General features: G+C 35.7%; 2 protein-coding genes across 4 annotated transcripts in view; one reads left to right on the top strand and one right to left on the bottom strand.

The window, feature by feature from the left end:
* The window catches only part of PARPBP (PARP1 binding protein), a 39,902-nt gene extending 32,334 nt beyond the window's left edge, over positions 1-7,568 (top strand). For 2 of the 3 annotated variants that reach the window (XM_065743128.1, XM_065743126.1), the window contains 2 exons: positions 6,054-6,204; positions 6,889-7,568. In XM_065743128.1, coding sequence (XP_065599200.1) covers positions 6,054-6,204; positions 6,889-7,223 — 486 coding nt within the window. In that variant the 3' untranslated portion in view covers positions 7,224-7,568. The remainder of the gene's footprint in view (positions 1-6,053; positions 6,205-6,888) is intronic. The other variant, XM_065743127.1, reaches the window with a different exon arrangement.
* A 13-nt stretch (positions 7,569-7,581) lies between these two features.
* Positions 7,582-8,723, bottom strand: PMCH (pro-melanin concentrating hormone). Its single transcript, XM_065743129.1, has 3 exons — positions 8,484-8,723; positions 7,922-8,123; positions 7,582-7,631 (listed from the first exon to the last, which is right to left on the bottom strand). The coding sequence occupies exons 1-3, from the start codon at positions 8,721-8,723 to the stop codon at positions 7,582-7,584; spliced, it is 492 nt and encodes a 163-aa protein (XP_065599201.1).
* Between the last annotated feature and the right edge of the window lie 11,944 nt (positions 8,724-20,667).

The following is a 20,667-nucleotide window of genomic DNA, read 5'->3' as shown; positions in this document are numbered from 1 at the left end:
TTGACTCAGAAGAGATAATGTACATGTATTTTGAATAAGTCAGTAGAAGTATGATACCCCTTTTCAATGTCAGTGATTCTTCTGAGAAATTTCATATGTGATGGTAACATTAGTTCCATAAAATTATTCTTAGGACTCTTTTTCCATGCTGCCTCTTTTGACGTGGTTAGATTATTAGTCTACAATACTAACTCACCATCAGTCCTTTGGATTTCTAATAATCTGTGATAAAAGTTTACTCTTTACTGTGATATTTGATTGGGAAACTGGTGATTAGCTTAGCTATATGCTGACCCCCATCATGAATTGTATGTCAAATCAGGAATTTTGGGAAAATCCAGTAAGTGAAGGAAAAAAGGGACACTTCACTAAATAAATAGTACTAATAATAGAAATAAAAATGTTATCCTCTCCTTCCATAACAGGAAGTGATTTTTCACATCTGCAGAATTGTGGAGAAATGTGGATCAATATTTAAACCTGGGGCACAATATAGTTGACATGTTTTGTATCTAAGAATATAGAAGTTGGAAAAGTAAGCAGGTAGCTATGAACTGTGATATGTTTAAAAACAAGATAACTCTGTATTTCCATTTTGCCAAAACCAGTTCTTGCTGACAGTGAAAAAGAAATATTTCCTCTTGCAGTCCTCATTAAATACTGGAATAGATGCAAAAATATTGCCTAACTCTAAAGGCATTTGTTAGAAGGCAATGCTAGTGCTACATTCATTGCAGAGGAAAAAGTCTGGAGAACTAGTATGTTGCACCTTTTCATTTCCTCCAGCAGAGTAATAATTTACTCCAGTAAAAGTAATAATGAGAAACTCAACTTCGTCTTCCAATGAGAGATGATTAAGAGGTGGTGTTTCAAATTTGCTATCCATTGTTAAAAGAAAGTATCTTAATGGCGAGTGGCATTTTATGGAAAAAATCCTTACTTCAGAAAGGTCCACTGAATATCTATTCACTTATGTCTCTTGTAGCCAGTTTTTCTTGCACTCATTTTCTGCTTCATAAAAGAAATTAGACCATTTAACTAGACGAGAGAGCTCCTTTATCTAAAAAGAGTTAATCCAACCCTATGTCTGGTATTTTGAATTATACTTACATTAATTTTAGACCCCACTATTCAATTTATTTTGTTGAATGCAATGGGGTTATTTAAGTAGTACTTAATTGTGTGTGAGAGGAATGGAATGATTGTAATAATTACCTCCTTTGATAAGATTATAGATCAACTTAAGACAATAAACAGATTGCATAAGAAAGATTTAATCTTTTCTCTGCACCTCAAAGGATAAACTGGAGTTTCAAGTTATAGGTAAAACACTGTACTGGAACTAATGACTTTGGGTGTGAACAATAGCAATTATGAAGGAGGGAACAAAAGCACTCATTGTGTGCCATAAGCATACAGTATGTGAAAGAATAACAAACATTTAAATTAGTTTGGAAACTCAAGATTGTTTTAGCCTTTAATGCACTGTGTTAAAAATCCTGCTGCATTCTTAACACATTTATCCCATGACAGCAGCAAGAACTTTCAATAGTTTGGCATGTTGGTTTTTTTTCTTAATGTAACTGGAGACAACCTTTCCTATCTGAGACGCTGTTTTCATCCTATTGGGAACATAACTGTAGTTTTAGTTTTAAAACAATCTGCGGCTGAAGAAAACAAATGTTGTCTTGTTTGAAATTCATTTTAAAGTTTACTGTGTGCAGAAATCCTTCCAAGGAAAAAGCTCCAGAAAGCAAACAATTCCAGTCTGCCTTTCTCATGTGATTTGTTCATGCCTATACAAAATGACTAAATGTCTAGATTCATGCACTGATGTTTTTCTTCATTGCTTAGTTCCCTAAATACTGTTACTTGAGACAATTGTTTTGCCTATTTGTGATTCCAGTACAAATAAACTGTAACTTGGAAAACTGTCAACAGGAAGTTATCAAGAGTTTTCTGCATGCCCACTCTAACTATGGGGAGAAAAGGCATAGCAATAGAGAAAATAATCCACCTCAGGTAGATCTCTTACCTATTGTAAAAATTAAATTTCTGACTGGAATATAATTATGGAATGTAAATCGATTAGTAGTTGCCATGGTTATGAAGTGTGGTAAAAAAACAAGTACCTGAAGGAGAAAGGGGGAGGGGAGATATATGTTATGTTCAATACAAGAGCTAAAAAGTCTTTTTTTTTTTTTTTCTTAGTCAGGTACTCAGTAAACTATTCTTTTGGGGGAAGTACTATTATTATTTCCACAAGTCCCCCTAAACAACTTTCTAAGGATCCCTAAGTGTGAATTCTGAGCACTCTTGAAACTGTTATGTGATAATTTGTGACTGTATATTTTCAAAACAATAGTAAGTTAGTTTGGGAAAACAGAAGATATAATATAATGGTATAATGTCATGCTAAAAAGAAAAGGTCAGATTTGGTAAAATAAGAGCTTGCTCTTACCTGAGCTATTACATAGTATGACTTTTTGTGGTTGAATAACATGATGCCTTATTTTGATGATGATGTTTACTGTTTTTCTTAATATTTTCTTTCTCTTTCCTTTGCACTCCCTTTTCTTCTTTCAACTTATCTTTACTACATTTTCTGAAAGAAAACAAGTAAAGATGCAGAGAATACATTTTTCTCTACTTTTTATCTCTCTCTTCCTATTCCAAATAGTATTCTAATTGTTTGGCTGGAAAATAAAAACATGTGTTTGTTGTTACTGATGTAGGTTTTCAAATTCTATTATGCTATTCCAGCGTATAAAACCCAAATCTCAACATTCTTACTGACTAACTATTGGCAGTACTGACTGTATGCAGATGGTGGAAGGAGATCTGGAATAGATTATCAACTAACTTCTTGAAATAAATAGACCATGCACCATTAATTTTTTTTGTATAACTGTGAATGTTTTATATTGTCATCTCAATGAACTGAAAAACTTTAGGTATGGAAGTTAAGGTGGGAGAATAATCTACGTATTCTGTTTGTTAGGACTAATATCTGACCTATGTGTGCTAAACACAGGATGTCTTGCATTCTGTTGTAGTTTCTTCCAGCTAAACAATGATAGCAGTAACCCCCTACATCTGAAATTCGGCAGAATTTCTTTATATGTATAGGTATAACAGCAACATCTCTCTTGTGAAGTGGAACAGGGACAGCAGGTCTGAGTTCATTTCACACTGCTTATGTGCCACTCCTTGCTTAGGAAGTTGAATTCCCAACATCTTTTCACTCTCCTAGAGCTGTGATTTATTCAGTTGGTGATCTGGGTTCCCTCAAAACAGCGTAGTTCAGGAAACTTTTTGTACAAAACCTCTCATTTCTAAGACTATTCCAAGGTTTTGCAAGGGTTCATTATATGTACCTCAATCAAATTTGAAGTTAGTCTTTTTTTTTTTTTTTTTTTTTTTTTAAGGAAGCATTACAGAAGAGCTTTACTTTTTGATTCAGCTGTAGACTCTCGCTGTTTTGTTCTGCCTTCAGGCTATTAAAATATGCTTATTCCTAACTCAGTGTAGTACAGTTGTTGTACTGGCAAAATTATATTCCTAGAGCAGCTGGTAATATTAACTGCTTCAGCAAATCTAGTTCTGTAATCTTGATTCATATATACCTTCTAGCTTAGTACTAGCATCAAATGAAACAGTTTTATTTGATAGAGTTTTATGTACTGCTTGTAGATGACTAAATAGCATGTGGTGTCACACAAGATTTGAGGCATATTTCATGTTTCAATGCAGTTGAAATACAGACAGATGAATTTATGATTTTTTTTCAGTATTTGGTCCCTTGATTCCACATATTTTAATCCCTGAAAACTAAATTTGTTAAGTGTCTGGTAGGAGTGGCAAAAATAAACCCTGATGTTCCAAAAAATAATTCATTGTTTATAGAATGGCAACTATCAGGCTTTCTTGACTGTTGGGGTTTTTTTTGGTGCTCTATGTATTACATCTTCATCAGTTCATCACAAAATACATCTTATTTGCCTCTTGCAATGTGAGTATGATAGCATTGTGTGTGCAAGTTGCTGTGTAATATGTGTCATTTACTGAAAAACTGAGGATCGAGTGGATTTTAAAGGATTACGATGAATTATTGAAGAATCACAGAATTGTAGGGGTTGAAATGGACCTCTAGAGATCATGGAGTCCAACACCCCTGTCAAAGCAGCTCCCTAGATCAAGTTGCACAGGTAGGTGCCCAGATGGGTCTTGAACATCTTCCAGAGAAGGAGAAGCAGCAAAACCAGGAAACAATAATACAGTAATATTAAACAAACAAAAACAACAACAAAAAACCCATATGTATTCTGAACATTATATAGGTAGATTGTTCCATTTATTTAACAAGACATGCATTTTTTTGCAGTTTCAAATTATTTTTCTGAGTCTTTGGGTATAGCTGCTTTGTCCTTTATGCCACCTATCCTTTGTGGCAAGGTTTGGGTAGGAATGGAGCTACAGGTGACCTGTATAAGAAATCAGGAGCTGCCTGCATGCTGAACAGAGTCAGTTCCAAAAGAGACCCACCACTGGCCAATGCTGAACTCATCAGTGATGCTGAAGGTAGCTTTGTTGATAACTTATTTCAGAAAGGGTAAGCATGGTAGCTTTAAGAAATGAGTGAGAAAACTGAGAGAAACATCTCTACAAACATCAAAGTTATTGAAAAGGTGGTAGGAGGTGCTCCAGATGCTGGGGCAGGAATTCCTCTGTAGCACCTGGAGAAGATTTCAAATAAGACTATATGGACATGGGCACATTAAGTAAGAAAGATCTATGTTTATGTAAATAAATCTTGTATTTTTTTCAGAAAGTCAGGAGGTATATTCACCTGACCCACTGCAATATTATGCAGAGATACTTAGGATGCATCTGAACAATGGAAAAAGCTAGTCTATTAGTTTGTATGGAGGAAAGCAGTATGTGATGAAAGTGGCATAAACTGTGACTGAATTTTGCAGCCCTTGTGAAAGAAGGTTTCCAGCTATGTACTCTTTTCTGTTTTTATGTTTGAATTTGAAAGTTTGAATTGAAACAAAATAATCTACAGGAGTGAAACCAGAAACATTCTTGTAACCAAGAAGGCGAGTAGACTTGTAAAAAGCAAACTTTCAAATCCTACAAGGGTCTGTAAACCCTCCTCAGCAAAACCAATTTAAAAGAAGACAACTATTTATTTTGTGACAATGTTTATTGAATTTTCTTTGTCCTGATATTTGCACAGCGTTGCTCATTCAGCTCATATTTATTTATTTATTATTACCTGTGACATTTTAACAGACTTATTAGCTAGAAATCCTAATCCCTGTTATACCTTTCAATGTATTTTAATGTAATGTAATTTAATAGACTTTCAAAAGGAAGTGAGGGGACAAATTATCTTGCAGGCTCCATCACGTTTCTAATTAATTGGCCAGCAAGTACGAAGTTTGGCCCTGAAACTAGAAGTGATAGAGAAACTGTAGCCTAAGTGTAAACTAAGGAAGCTTGACCTGGAATCACTGATTCCATTGAATATAATTATATTGACTACAGTAGATTTTAAAAAGAATTTTGTAGTTGAACTATATATTCTGATTTGCCTCCACTATAAGACAAGATTACCTGCTTCCAGAATTAGGAGAAGGAGATGAACATAGAAAACCAGATTCAGTAGCGTTATTCACCACTGTACTTTTTTTGCAGCATAGCCTATGAATGTTTTGACAAACGTGGCATTTAATATTGGCATTCAATGTGCCTGTATTTTGAGATTAAATGTAAAATCTGAACTTTTAAAATCTGAAGTTTTAGACATAGGTATGTTGAAGCCTAATTTATATTCCTTTTTCAGTGTTTCAGTGTTGTTGTAGTAAGTATTCTTGAAAGCTTGTAATTTGCAATCGAGTACTTCATATAAATTTTTTTTTATGTGAGTATACTCATTTTTTAGTAAAATTTTTGAGACAACAGAATGGAAACCTGGTATTTTACTAGTCTTGCTGGTATTTCATTTTACTTCCATAAATAAAGCTAATACAAATTTTTATTAGTAGATGAAGCAATCTTCAATCAAATCTCAGTTTGCATGTACCTACAAAAATGAGTTGAGTAAAATAGAGGGTGAGCATTTCCTCAGCAATAGCCAAATGCCAGCCTGCATATGTCCTGCACCAAAGCAACAGTTACAAGGTAAATGTTTCACAGGTAAGCCATAGTCGAATTGAATATGTGAATGCAATAGCTAATATTTCAAGTGTTATCAAAAGAAGCTTCAGTAAAATTAATATATAAATATGTTTAAAAAAATAACAACAACAAAAGATGTCTCATTGCTTTGCATACACTGTACTCAGTTAAATGCTTTTGCATTAAATTTTAATGTTAGTATTTTAAAAATTCAGATTTGTTTGAAACACATGTATTGATGCTATCTTAAGGTAAAAAATATTCTTTTTTTTTTGTAACGTTACTTCGTTGGTATAAGCAAGCTAAGTGAAATTTATATCTTTGCCATTAAGAAAATAATTGTTTGAGTTATTCCTCTATAAGCCTTATCATATTCTAAAAAATATGCTTAAAGGCATATTTTCTAATGTTTTCAAATTTTAAATTCATTTCCTTAATTTTGTTGCCTTAGCTTATTTTTGAGCAATGTAATTTTAAAATATTGGTGTACTTAGTATGTAGTATTGGTGTAGTTAGTATGTAATAATAATAGTAGTATTGGTGTACTTAGTATGTAAGTGCAATGACCTGAATGGTTTTGTTCTGTTTTATAAAGCAATTGTTTTGATTAAAAATAATGTGATAGCCCTGATAGAAAACAGATGAGTAAACCCAGGTAACTTCTATTTCTTCACATATGTTTTTGATATTCTCACATGACAGAAGGTATGAATTCTTGTCTTGATATAACACCGCTTGGAACTATTTCTGAAAATGTTCATCAGAATAGAAATTATAGAGAAATGGGGAAATTGAGTTGTCAGCCAAGAAACAAGAACTCCAAGAATGAACAGATGGATTTGAATAATGACAAAGTTATCTATGATGAGGAAAGTGAAACATCTTTGCCAAAAAATGCTAAGAAACGTAGGACTTCAAACAACCCTCAGAAGGAATTGGACTGCAAAATTGATGGAAGAAGAAAAAACAACAGAACTGCAAGCAAGAATAAATTGATTGTTGGTCAGGCAAAATTAACTCAATTTTTTAAACTATAAGCTTTTATTTTGATCTGCTTCTTCTGTTGTCCACTTCAAAAGTTGGAAAATGTTGCGAGAAGAAGGTGAAATTCATGAATTACTTTTCTTCATACTCAAATAAATGAAAATAGTGTGTGTGTAGTATTAAACAAATTCATACAAGTCTGATTATGCAGGAATCTTTTAATTTTGATAATAATACATCGGTAATTACAACTATGTTGTATTTTAGTAATGAATTATGCAACATTGCGATGTGAAAATAATGTTAGATGCATATGTTTAGCAATACTAAGATACATTAGCTTCAAATCGTGTTACATTTGTAATAGAATGTTTAATCTTTCTCAAAGAAGGTGCTGTAAGTCAGTAGTTTTCAGACTTGCCAACAAGGTCGATAGACTCTTCCCAGCATACATCTGAGCACTAAACGAATATAAATTGAAAGTTTAAAATATCAAAGAATTAGAATTCTTTATGGCTTACAAATGCCTACAACCCCACCCCCAAGACTATTTACAGTAGAGGTAAATTGGAAATGTGGGATTTAAATAGCACTAAGAAATTCCAAATATTAATTGGAGTTTCTAACTGAACTTTTAACAAATGGTTTCAAAGACACTGCAGTATACCTTACCACAATTAATCTTACAAAAAAAAAAAAAAAAAAAAGCAAACAAAAAAAACAACCCAACCAACCAACCAAAAATACTTACCGTCAAAATCTCTCCTTCCTACAGGGAACTTAGCTGAATTTTCATCATCCTCAGTCTCTCTTTCCTGTACTGATTCAATATTCTCAATTTCAGTGTTAGCTGGAAAAGCAATGGCTCCCTTCAGTGTAAGATAAGGTAGATACTTTCTCCCCGCACTCATTGGTATACCACGATTTAAGAAGTCGTGTCTGGTACCAGTGTCCTATTTTAAGAAAAAAAAAAAAAGCAGAGTTTCAGTTTTTCTTAAAAAAAAAAGAAAGAAAGAAAGAAAGAAATGCTGGAACGTAGGCTTTTTCCCCCAAATTTATGACTCTATTTTAATTATTATTATTATTATTATTTAAATTCAGCTGCCTAGGTTAAGCATTAGAAAACTGTAAATTAGAAAATTTAAAGAGGAAACTGCAGTGGAAAATTTCGTCCTTGAGAGTATTATGCTAATCTGATCTTTTTTCCTGTATCCATCAAGTTATTACTTTAAATTATTGTACCATTTACACAGGACCATAAAGAATTTCATTTTATACTTAAGGAATAAAAAAATGCAAAACTGGAAACTCACAAAAAACTTTAATTTTCTGTCATCATCTTCATCCAATAAGCTTTCCTCAATGTTATAACGTTTCAGCAAAGGCACAGCTCCTCTCTTTTCAGTTCTATCTCCATTTTGAAGGGTTTTTCCTAGATTGAGTGCAGTTAGCAACCTATCTTCATCTTCTACTTTTTGCAGAGATTTTGAAACTGAGATCAGAAAACCTTGAGAAAAAAGAGAGAGTATTAACATATACGATGAGATGCACATTCTTAGTTACTTAATGCTTTCATATAAGGTAAGCAGTTTTCAAGCTCAGAGCCTTTCAGGTGTAAATTAACATGTTCTCCATCTGTGCCCACTTTATATATTTTACAGTCTGAATGGAAACTACTTCAGTGAGCAATGAGTTCAGGCTTTTAAATGAGTCACACTAAGGAGTAACCTTTTGTATAAACCTTCTAATCCCATCTATTGTTTAGAACTACTTAAACATTTCTTTAGCATGGATAGTTTGTTTCTTTCGATCTTTTTAAAACAGCAAGATACCTCCTTTGATGGATCATTACAGCAGAGCTCAAATAAAACAGTGAGGTCCATTTGAGCTTAATAAGCTTTCATTCATTTGAGGCAATTTGAAAAAAGGAAAAATTTACATAAGTAAGCAATCAGGTGTGATTTATCATAGTTTTTGAACAAAACTGATTTACTAAAGAGTTGAAAAATTTGGAATTTAGCAATATCTGCTGAATATAGACTGCTACTATGTTTGAGTTGTCCATTATCTCTAGTCAGTAAAAGAGCTCATGTAAGAAATATTTTTTAATTTTCTGTATTTTCTGATTTTCCGTATTTTCTTTTTGAAAATGAACATTTCCCAAAGTAATGCAAAATAATCAGATATTCTTGATAGGAAAATATATATTTGGGGTCTGTACTCTTCTGCGGGGAAAAAAAGGGCAGGAGTTTGTATATAATATTTTTTATTTCATCTGGAAAGTAAGTGTGGATTTGGGTTATCTCTTAATGTCAGTGACAGAAACCATCTATTAGTGACTGTGTGCCATCCAATAAATTCATGCTTATTTTAATCTATAGGGTAGGGCTTAGAACCAAATATCATTCTAGATAAAGCAAACCAATAAGAAATTGATGAAGAAACTGAGAAGGTTACGTTTAGGGGTCGTGCGAATTCTCCATGTAGGAGGCAGGTCATGACTGGGGTACCCAAGTATCAATACTTTGCTAAGGGATTTGATTTAGTAGTTGGGTAGGGATAGTGATAGGAGGATGGTTGGACTAGATGATCTTGTAGGTCCTTTCCAACCTTATGAACCTATGAACCTACTGTGCTCAGTCCTGTTTAAGGTAAGGCTGAACCTGGAGTTCTGTGCCCAGTTCTGCCCCATACTTCCCACAGGTACCAAAGAGACATAGACAGTCTTTTCAGTAGTGTTTGGAGACAGGACAAGGGGAAATGGCCAGGAACTGCAGCATAGGAGGTTCCTCACGAATGTGCGCAAGAACTTCTTTACGGTGAGGGTGACAGAGCACTGGCACAGGATGCCCAGGCATGTGTAGTCTCCTTCTCTGGAGATATTCAAGACCCGCCTGGACGCCTACCTGTCCAACCTGGTGTAGGGAACCTGCTTTGGCAGGGGGGCTGGACTCGATGATCTCTTGAGGTCCCTTCCAACCCCTATGATTCTGTGATTCTGTGACATACTGGAGAAGGTCCAAGATGACGAGGGTACTGACACACCTCTCCTGTAAGGAGAGGCTGAGAGAGCTGAGACTGTTCAGCCTGGAGTAGATTGAGGGGTGTGTGTGAATATTTGAAGTGAGAATGCGAAGATGACAGCCAGGACAAGAGGCAGTGGGCACAAACTAGAACACAGAGTGTTCCATCTGAACATTGGGAAGCACTTACTGTCGAAACTGCCTGGACAAGGCCCAGGACAAGCTACTGTAGCTATCCTTGCTTGAGAAAAGGGGGTTGGGTTGGATAAATGACCTCCAGAGGTTCCAACCAACCTTAAATTTTTGTGATTACTTTTAAGTAATCATACCTCTGAATGCCTTAGAACTAAAGTCTGCATGAAGCTTTTTCCCACTGTTATGAGTAAAAGAAATAATAAGGGAGTATAGAATAGAAGAACTATGTGAATAGATACCAAATTAAAAAAAAAAAGTGAATTAAGTGATATTACCTTTTTAATACAAAGGTAATTAAATGAATACCTAAGATCTGAAGACTGGCTGACAATTTTTGCAAGATTTTTTTATGAAGAGGCATCAGAGGTCTGGAACTTGTCCCATGCTCATAAATGAATAATTCTCTTGTGTTAATATATATATTAGACATTTGTACTGCAGATTCTACACTTACAATGAGTTAAACCTCATCTGGTTCCTTTCTGCCCAACTCTCCAGCCTGTGAGGTTTTGCTGAATGGCAGCACAGCCTTCTGGCATGTCAGCTATTCCTCCCAGCTTTGTATCAGCAGCAAACTTGCTGATGGTGGACTCTATCCTCTCATCAAGGTCATTGATGAAGATGTGTAACAGGACTGGACCCAGCATGGACCCCTGAGGAACACTGCTAAGTACAGGCCTCCAACTGGACTCTGCACCATCGATCACAACCCAGAGTATAGATTACAATTTTATATCATTCTCTTAGTTTTCTTAACTCCAATCTGCCTTTAGAATACTTTACTGTATTGGGATGCCTAGCTTTGTGTATGTCTTTTAGACTATTTGGTTTCTCTTCAGTCTGTACGTCGTAAAGTAAACTGCATTTTATATATCCATCTTTGCACTTACATTCTTATTTTGTTAACAAGTTTGAAGTGTTGTTTTTGATAGTTGTATCCATATTTCTGATAGAAGTCCCTGGTGCACAAAAGTTATTGTGGATGAGCCACAGTTAATCTGTCTGAAACCTACCAACAGAGGGAACTTCCTTGTAAGCATAATAAAAAGTCTAAAGAAGACAGGGCCCCTTTTCTTTTCAGAGAGGTGAATTGAATTTAGCTAAGGAAAAGCACAAAAAAGCAGGAGATGCAACTGAGATTCTGAACTACCTATGAATACATGATGTTTGAGAGATGCCACGAGGCTGGCAATCCTGTGCAAGTCTGCTAGAATTCCTGCAGTTTCTACTCTTCACCATTACCATTGACACAGTATTGATGGTACTGAGGTGAGTAATTTATTTTGTATAACTGAGGCAGGAGAATTTCTTTGGAAGTTTTTCCACTTGAAAATGATGAACCAGACCATTAGTGGATGAAGTCCTATGAAGGGTAGTGAGATATACAGTGATCCTAAGACTGACCATAGCTTGGATTTGAGAGCAGCAGCAATTCCTCTATTTCCAACTTTGTAGGAAAGAAATCCAGTTAAGGTAAAATAATTTTATTACCAATATTGTCACAGGTCTTTTACTTATCCATAAATTCTTCTAAAGGTGTATTTATGTTCCATGCATGTGAGTACAAATACTTTCAGTGAGCTGAATCCTCTGAGTCTATTTGCATGATGAGAGATGACATACTGCTCACATGGGTGCTATAAGATGAATGAGCCCAGTTCTGCCACAAACCCTTTTCACAGACCAGGCATATAGTAAATCAGCTCTTCGTTTGAAAAAAAAAAAAACAAATCCAAACACTTGGCTATTTGTTACCTGGAAATATTATCAGTTGTCTTAATTATTGATAAAGTATATATTTTTTGTAAATTTATTAATTTTATTCCAATTTTTAAAAAGATATGCCTTTTTGCCTGAATTTTCTTTTTCAAATAATACTTTTTTTTTCTTACAGAAGAGGTTTTAAGAATCTAGGTGCTTGTGAAGCAACATCATTACGGGTTCACAAAGTATATTTACAGTGCTTTGGGTGCGAGGTACATTCTTGAGATGTACTATTTTATAAGTAATTCCTGACAAAGGTTGAAGGTGTTTACAAGAAGCTGTGATGCCTAAAAAGATCACAGAAATGCTCTCAAAATTTTCACGTGTTAGGCTGAGTCACATACTTAAGGTATGCCTCTGGAAGTCTCCTCATAGATCCTGATATTAGAAATCAGATATCTTTTCATGTTGTTATTGTGAAGTGAAATTCAAAGTCTACAAAGGTCTCACTTGATATTTTGTCTGCTGTTTTCCATTCCAGTCCTCTATACTAATGTTTCTAATGTTTATTCCTTATTCATTCATGTGTTACTAGCTCTACTGTGACCAGAACCTAACAATACTTGTTATCTCTTCATTACTGCGGTAGGTTATTATTCAAGTGTTAATGATTGCTATCCAAGATCTGGGATTCACATTATGATTTAGGAATTACTCCATCCTTGCAACCCTTTCTTTTGAATAGTCACTCTACCAGCAGTCTAGTCAAATTGTACCGATTTCTGTTATGTCAATTAGAATCAGGCCCTTCTCATCCCAAACATGTGAATGTTGACTGAAGCATGTCTCACAGTCTCTCAGTCACGTAGTTTCTACACGGTATTACCTTTGTCTGCGGATGAGACTATACTAACACTGATACTCAGAAGTAGAGCCAGATACAAGTTTCCAAGGATTACTGCACAGAACAGCAGTCACACTGAGGATTCCAATGGAAACAGTCCAGGAGAAATCACGTAAGTTTCTGAACATATAAGGTGCCTCCATGCCAGCATGCCTTGTAATTTCCATAAATGTGGACGTATTGGAGTCAGCTAAATTACTCTGGCAAATGCCTGCTTTTTAATTATTGACAATACATGTGGGTGGATTGATGTTATCCAGTGCTATCAGCAAGATTTTAACAAGTCTGTAAACACTAGTGCTGGATTGTTAACTGCAGCATCATCCATTGATGGGACGTGTGAATATCAAGGTCTACAAAGATCCATGCCACGAGATAAGCAATTACACAAAGCTTTAGTTAAACAGAAGTGAAACCAACCTACTTTTAAATCATTTTCTTTTACTTATGAACTGCTGTTCTTTTAATCGAGGATTTTTTCATGGAATTTATAATTGTTGCCAGTGAAATATAAAAAAATACTGATAAAAACTGTGAAAGATTTGCCTCAGCTAGATTATATTTTGTAAGACTTGGTTAATTTTCCTGCAAGAAATAAATGTCATTATCTTAATACATCCCTGTGTTAAGTGTTTGTTTGAACTCTAAGGGTCATTTTGTCCAAAGGCAAGCAACATCAATTTTGTGATCAACACAAAGGTTTGCAACATTTTGTGATCTATCATTCCCAATTTGTTTTCTCATCTGAGTGTAATCTTATGGTTGCTAAATTTACATTTTCCTAAGCATTAATTAATTTCTCCAGTGCCAGCAGATGTATAATTAACTTGAATTGTCTATCTGATTTGGTAGTTCATCTATCAAAAAAATCTGGAATATTCAGTAAAAATGCTTTTCCAGAATATAAAAATGAGTAAAAACAAGTTTAATAGTGTGACCTTTAAGTAATAGTAGTGTAAGGGAACTGCTATGTCACAGCTTGAACTGATGATTGAGCACCTGGTGGAGGGGATGGCTAGCCCAGGAAGCACAAGTGCAAGCAATTTACCTGTGTTTCCCAAGTGACCCAGGGTTCACCCCCCTCCACTCCCTGGACTTACATAAAGACTAGCCTCTAAAGGGAGAGCTTTTCCTGGATGAAGGTTGCCTTCTGAGAAGGAGGGCTCTATAGCTAGAGAATCTTTTATCATCTGGGTGAGTCAACTTTTTGTCTGTATTTGATTGTTGCTATTTGTAATAATGCTTTGTTGTTTTTTTAATACTTACTAGATGCAATTTCCCTGTTTCCAAGTGCCGGTAGTAGCAAGTTGGTTTTCTTTTTCTTGTTTTTTCTTTTTTCCCGGTGTGTTTATTTTCTTGTCCATTTGCTTACTGAATAAATGTCTGAATTTAACAGCATGAATATTTTTAACCTGAAGTGATGAACTCTTTCTTTCTATCTTGCAAGTCAAAAGTATCTCTGCAGTATCGCTTTCTTTTGTAAGAACAACTATAACAGTTAGCAACTTTTTTATTTGTGTTGTCTACTTCATGCGTATTTATCATGACAATTTTAAAATGGAATTATATGGATGCATTTTACGTTATATAAGTCTGTAGGCAGTTCTAGGGAACATGTTACTAGGAGTTTAAACATGGCCATTTACTTTGTTTACTGGTGGAGCATAATACTTGTGTGATGGAGAGTGATTTTCTTGTTTAATGGGTGAACAATATCTGTGCATTCAATCAGTGAACAGAGAGAGAAATGGAAGTGAGAGAAAGCATAGGCAAGTCAACCAATGTGGTGTATTTCCCCATTTTTTCCTCAGTTTGGTGTGAGGAATCAGACTTCTGAATCTGACTTAATTTCTGATTGATGCATAGTATGTAACACTGGCTCCAGATTATGTATGTATACTATAGGAATCATAGTTTTAATATGTGAAGAACTGTGTGGTAAGTTACAAAGGTACCTAGGGTGTGTGTCTGTTTGCCCCTTACGTATTTTTATAGAAAGCTAGTGCTTAAGAGCTCTGGTTATCTGGCCCCATTTAGAGCACTTTTTACAGCTTTGTTTCTGACTACATAATCTCTTGAATATTTTTGTAGATGAAGTCATAGATAATCTTGAAATCCAGCAGTGTTTTGGTGTTAGAAAAATGCATCAATTGCTATCATCTAAATTTTTTCTTGTTGTTGAATTTCCTTTTCATAAACAGGCAAACAGTTCTAGAATGGTAAGGAAATTGTTTATCATCAGCGTACTGAAACAGCAATGAAAGCTAAATAGCTACATACTACATTGGTTATATTGAATAAGACTGTCTTTGCAGTATTTGCCACAAATGCACATTGCATAATGATTGTGCAAAATCTGCTTCTGATGACATTTTAATTGGGAAAAGGCAAGCTGTGTTAGGTATTGTCATTAGCTTTACGTATCTCTATGAGAGCTGTAGTGCTTAATGAAAAATTGTTTTTAATTATCTAGAGATGCCTACATAATGCTTCCTTCTCACTTTAAACACTGGCTGGCTATATCATAGAGAGAAGTTATTATTAAACATTTGATCAACCAAAAGATATCTCTGAAGTAAAAATTGTAGTTGGTCTTAGACTTGCACCTTTTTTTAGGAAACAGTGGAATTTATCCATCAGATAATGAACTAGAACAGTGAAACTAAAATGGAAAGCTGTTGTTCTTTTATTGAAAGTAGTTTCTAAGTCTAGTTTTAAATACAAGCCAAACAGTTTATACTGATAGTGTATTTCCTTATTTAAGTGTTAGATGCTTTGGATTTAACTCGCAAATGAAAATGGTGCGTTTGGTTGCCTCTGTGTGTGACTAAATATGCGACATAATGCACCTCTTGCACAGAAATTACATCGGTTTGCCAAATAATTGGCATTCTTAAGTGGTGGTGCTGAATATGCTGTGGATATGCTACCTCCTAGAGTACAGTTCTAAGGATTAAAAAGTCTGAATGCAAATTTCTGCATTTCATGGCTTCTCTCTTACACCTGAACTTCTAGCTGCTGTTAGTCTACAGTTCTTCATCAGCAGAGCAAAATACTTCTGCTATTGACTAGCAAAAAGCTTTCCATTAAAGCAAAACGTATGTAAGAGTACATATAAACAAAAGCATAGTTTTCTTCTGAAGTTTGTTATCTTCGAGTATTTTGGGATTATGAAATAGATTTCATAGGGATCATTATTCTGGCTGAATATTTCTAGCTTGGACAGACAATAGAGTATCTGAACTTACATGTTAAAATATCATAAGTTCAAAAAAGAAATTTTTGGCATCAGACTGAAGAAAGCTCAGTCTTTATGCCTGAGTATTTGGTATTTGGAGGGGGGAAAAATCACATGAAATAATGTAAAGGTGTCTATGTCAAGCTATTTATAATACTAATAACAATAAGAAAGAAAGGCAGCCTGCTGAAATCCAGAAATCCTAGGAACGTTGGTTGTGGCAAGAGTGTGACAAAAGGCAGGTAATACAATGAAAAGTTAGTGATAAGTATTGTTATGAGAACACTTCTAAGTGTCTAGTGATATTTTATCTGGGAGACAATCACTTTTACGGAAGAAAAAAGGTAGAGAGTCAGGTATGCATGTGAATTTTCAAGCTAGCTGTAAGCATTTTGGCTTGGAATAGAGCACAGGGATATGCAAGTTACCCTGCGTAATAGAGCATAGGTTCTTGAAGGCTTTCAAAGGAAAAGCCTAGGAGATCACTACAGCCAGCTGGCAAAGATGGGATGTGTCAAGTCAACAGATTGACTGGTTTGCAATTTAGAGATGTTTGTAGGTCTTGCTGATGGGGGGGAGTTTTATGCAGTGGGCAAAGGTAGCTTTTCCCTTTCAAGCTTATCATATGATATCTCATTGGGAGAAGAGTGCTTATATATTTTGCTTGTATGATTAAGTATGATTCCTTTCATTGCTAATAAATTATGTTCCATTGTGGTTAATAGTCCTTTCTTGATGTGATGCCTGCGGGCTAGACAATGGGAACCTCTCTCTACTTACATAGTTAGAAGATACTTTTGGTATCCTAACATTGTCCTTGCAGTTTTCCTGTAATCTCTTCCTATAAATGTATTTGTTTTTTAAATGGTGTCCCTTCCTAAAGATGCATGTTCAGCCTGGAAATTAAAATCAAGCGTATTTGGTGTGGTTCTCCAGCTAGTTAACTGGGGGATGCAAGTTACTGTAATCTTTTTAGATTTCAGCAAAGGTTTTGATGCTGTTTCTCACAGCATCCCTAAGGACAAAATGTCCTGTGAAAAAGCTTGGTGAATCCTTATTGTAATGGGTGAACAATTGGCTGAGGCACTGGGCTCAAAGAGTTACAGTAAATGGGATTACATCAGGCTGGTGGTCAGTTATTAGTGGGGTTCTGTAGGACTCCATTTTAGGGCCTGTTGTTAATGTTTTCATAACTGACTTGTATGTGGAACTTAATACCTTCAAGTTTGCAGATAACACTAAACTGGGAGGAGCAACTGAGGGCCCTCGGTTTGCTCAGCTGGGAGCAGAGGAGCTGATGGGAGGCCTCATGACGGCTGCAGCTCCTCACAAGGAGTGGAGGGGCAGTGCTGAGCTCTGCTCTGTGTGACAGCGACAGGGCCCGAGGGAACGGCATGGAGCTGTGTTGGGGGAGGTCAGGCAAATTATAAACTATGATATATGATCATATCCAGTATGGTATGTTTTTTTGTGTGTGTGCTGCCTTGGCAATCACAAAAACGCAATGAAAGATCAATCCTTCCTGAGGCTTTTATGACCCAACTAAACTTCAGCCAAGGTTTGAGCAGAATCCTATAACCTTGTCCTTTCAAGCATCGTTTATCTGATGTGTAATGGTAACTTGGTATCTGGGTGAGGTAAACTACCTGACCAGAACGTGTAATTTATTTGTGGGTTTAATTCATCACTTTCAAACTTGTGGGTTAAACACATGAGCATTGGAATAAAGCCTGTATACAGTTACGTTTTAAACAGGACAGTTGTTAAAGTGCTCTTGTGGAAGCACATACAGTTATAAAAAAATACTTTGTAATGAATTTATTGTGGAAGTCTATTTTTAAGTGCTTCTGAAAGTGAAAGACTACTGGTAACAGGAGTACTGTTAATGGAAGGTGTGACAAAGCCCAGCTGCAGATGAGACTTGGTAAGTCATTACATTTATCTTCTAGAAAATGAAGAATAGACTCATATTAACATAGCACTTGGTCTCATTTCTAATTTAAACAGTGAGAGTGGTGAGGCGTTAGAACAGGCTGCCCAGAGATGTGAAGGATGCCCCATACCTCTATACTTTCAAGGTGAGGCTGCATCAGGCTCTGGATAACCTGATCTAGTTGTGTTCCTGCTCATTGCAGAGAGTTGGACTAGATGACCTCTAGAGGTCCCTTCCAACTCTACTGATTTTTATGCTGACTTTATAGGATGTGATTAACTCAGGACTCTTGCATTCCGCAACATTGTCCCTGTGTTATAGTTACACTTCTATTGTCCTCAATGTTCCTTCAGTGCTTTTATGTACTACCTATCTGTTCACCGACTGCTGTTGCACAACTGGGCAGGTAGTACAGAGCAGAGGGAATTATTTACCAGCATTCTGGGTGATAAGTACTTCTCTCTGACATGCATAATACCATTCCATTTTATATCTGACAGGAACCGGGAACTGATGGAAGTAAAATTGTTGGAGCTGTGTAACTTGCATGCGCTCCTCAAGACTTAAGTAATCTTTCCTCTTGCAGATTATTCACTGAGAAATATACTTGTGTATCTGAATAGAAGCTGAATTTATTGCTGAACTCTGTCTGATCAAGAAATAGTGTTTCTGAGAGTGAATTCACAAACTAATCATGATGCTTGTCTTCTATTCTGCAGCCAATTATCTGATCAGTTGTACACAATTTGTTATTGATGGTATAGCATTTAGTTTTCACGAAGTGTAATGAACTTGAGGGTGATTGAGTGTAAAAAGGATGCTCCACAAGTAATTCACTGTCTACCAACTCAGAAATGGAATGTTAAGATTTCTGATGAGCACCTGACTATTTAAGATGCTTTGTAAAATTTTGTGAAAGTATGTTGTCAGTTTCTGCTTCCCTGCTTATTTCAATGGCTCTTATTCAGTGGGTAGAGGAGAGAGGTAGGGATGTTACAGATAAATAACTTCCATCAGTTTCATTAAAGTAAGTTGCTAGAGTAAGTGACCTATTAAGTTTCCCATCCGTGTGACAGGCTGTTGCATGAGATCAGATTTATTCAGAGGTAGAGGTTTAATCCTGTCATGGAAATGGAAATTTACAAACTGTGTTCGCATCTTGGGTTCAGGGCTGCCCAGCCCCTAGGTTTTTTCTCCACTAAAGCATATGTTTTCTTTCCTGTAGAGCTTCTTGAATGTACTAAGATCCACCAAAACTAAGGACTCTATTATAGTTATTTAATGAGAGCAGAGATCATGCAGGAGGACAAGCATTACTTGGCCCTTAGCGAACACAGAAGGCTTGGGAAGATGCTTCTAACCTGGAGTTGGAACAGTTAATAGCCATTACTCTTGGAAAGAAACTGCTTTTTATTTGGATTTGGGAAAGGAAGGGTTGGTTGGAGGAGAGAGATTTCCTGTTTTTCTGTGGGCAGGAATTTTTCAGGAACAGGGTGGCAGATCTAAAAGATAACAAACAAAACTGATCATTGTGACGGGTTTGCCTGGAAATTAACTGTAGGGATAAGTCCTGGGATTGTCTTCTCATTGAGAACCCACCTAAGAAGCCAGAATAGGATTACAGATGTATTTAAATGGTTTGGATTTGATGATCTTGATGAACTTATAAGTCTTCTCTAACTTAGGTGATTGTGTGTCTATCTGAACTCTCCCAGTGATTCATGGGGTGGTACTGGGCAGTTACTTTCCTAGGTTCAACTTTTTTTTTCTTCCTGTGTAAGGCAGTAATATATCTATTAATGTCAAAAAAGACCTTTTTCTAGAACTTTTGACAAGAGAGTCTCTGAGGTATAATAGAAAATATTAGATCAGTGTAATAGATAATGAAGAGCTCTCTTCATGAAGAGAACTGTGATAGGTTTACATAAATGAATGGCTTTGAAACAGTAGATTATATTAAGCTTTTCTGAGCAACTGTTTTAACTTGCCTTATATTGGAAGTCTGTGTTAGGGAGGCAAGCTGAACAAGTGGATGAGAATGTGTGGTAAGCTGTTCATGCTACTGTCCAGGCTGAATATTGTAATTTTTATTGTTTCAGAATGAAAATCTTAGAAGATCTAGGTGGTATGCAGTAGAATTAATTTCATATTTCAGTGGCTATGAGACTAAAATAAATGAGAAATATTTTGCATTAATTTTTTGGTTGTAAAAAATAAAAAGTCATTCATACTAGAGAAACTTTGTGTGTTTTGAGAGGATCTATTCCATATCTTGTCACTTGGGCACCTGGTCCATTCATCAGTGGGTCATATTTTCCTTGGTCTTCTGCATCTTTTGCAACTTCTGTGTTTTCCAGACTTCTTCTAGTTGTCTTTGTCATACTTCACCAAATTCAGTTCCTTCTGAGCTTTGGCTTTCCTAACTTTGCTCTGCATGTTTGAACAGTTTCTCTATATTTCTCCCAGGCTCCTTGTCCCTACGTCAACCTTCTATATTATT

The sequence above is a fragment of the Cyrtonyx montezumae genome, unplaced genomic scaffold (assembly GCF_038088225.1).
Source record: "Cyrtonyx montezumae isolate F1298 unplaced genomic scaffold, pur_monq_1.0 scaffold_3, whole genome shotgun sequence".
In the NCBI taxonomy this organism is placed as follows: Eukaryota; Metazoa; Chordata; class Aves; order Galliformes; family Odontophoridae; genus Cyrtonyx; species Cyrtonyx montezumae.
The sequence above is the reverse complement of the archived record's forward strand: the minus strand, read 5'-3'. Positions and strand labels throughout refer to the sequence as shown.

What these genes read in the sequence shown, in the direction of transcription:
- PMCH (XM_065743129.1), bottom strand. Translation starts at nt 8,723, where the DNA reads ATGTGCATCTCATCGTATATGTTAATACTCTCTCTTTTTTCTCAAGGT. An exon ending in ACAGAAAATTAAAGTTTTTT is followed by an intron (nt 8,124 to 8,483) that starts GTGAGTTTCCAG and finishes TTCTTAAAATAG; the next exon opens with GACACTGGTACCAGACACGA. An exon ending in AGGAAGGAGAGATTTTGACG is followed by an intron (nt 7,632 to 7,921) that starts GTAAGTATTTTT and finishes ATATTCGTTTAG; the next exon opens with TGCTCAGATGTATGCTGGGA.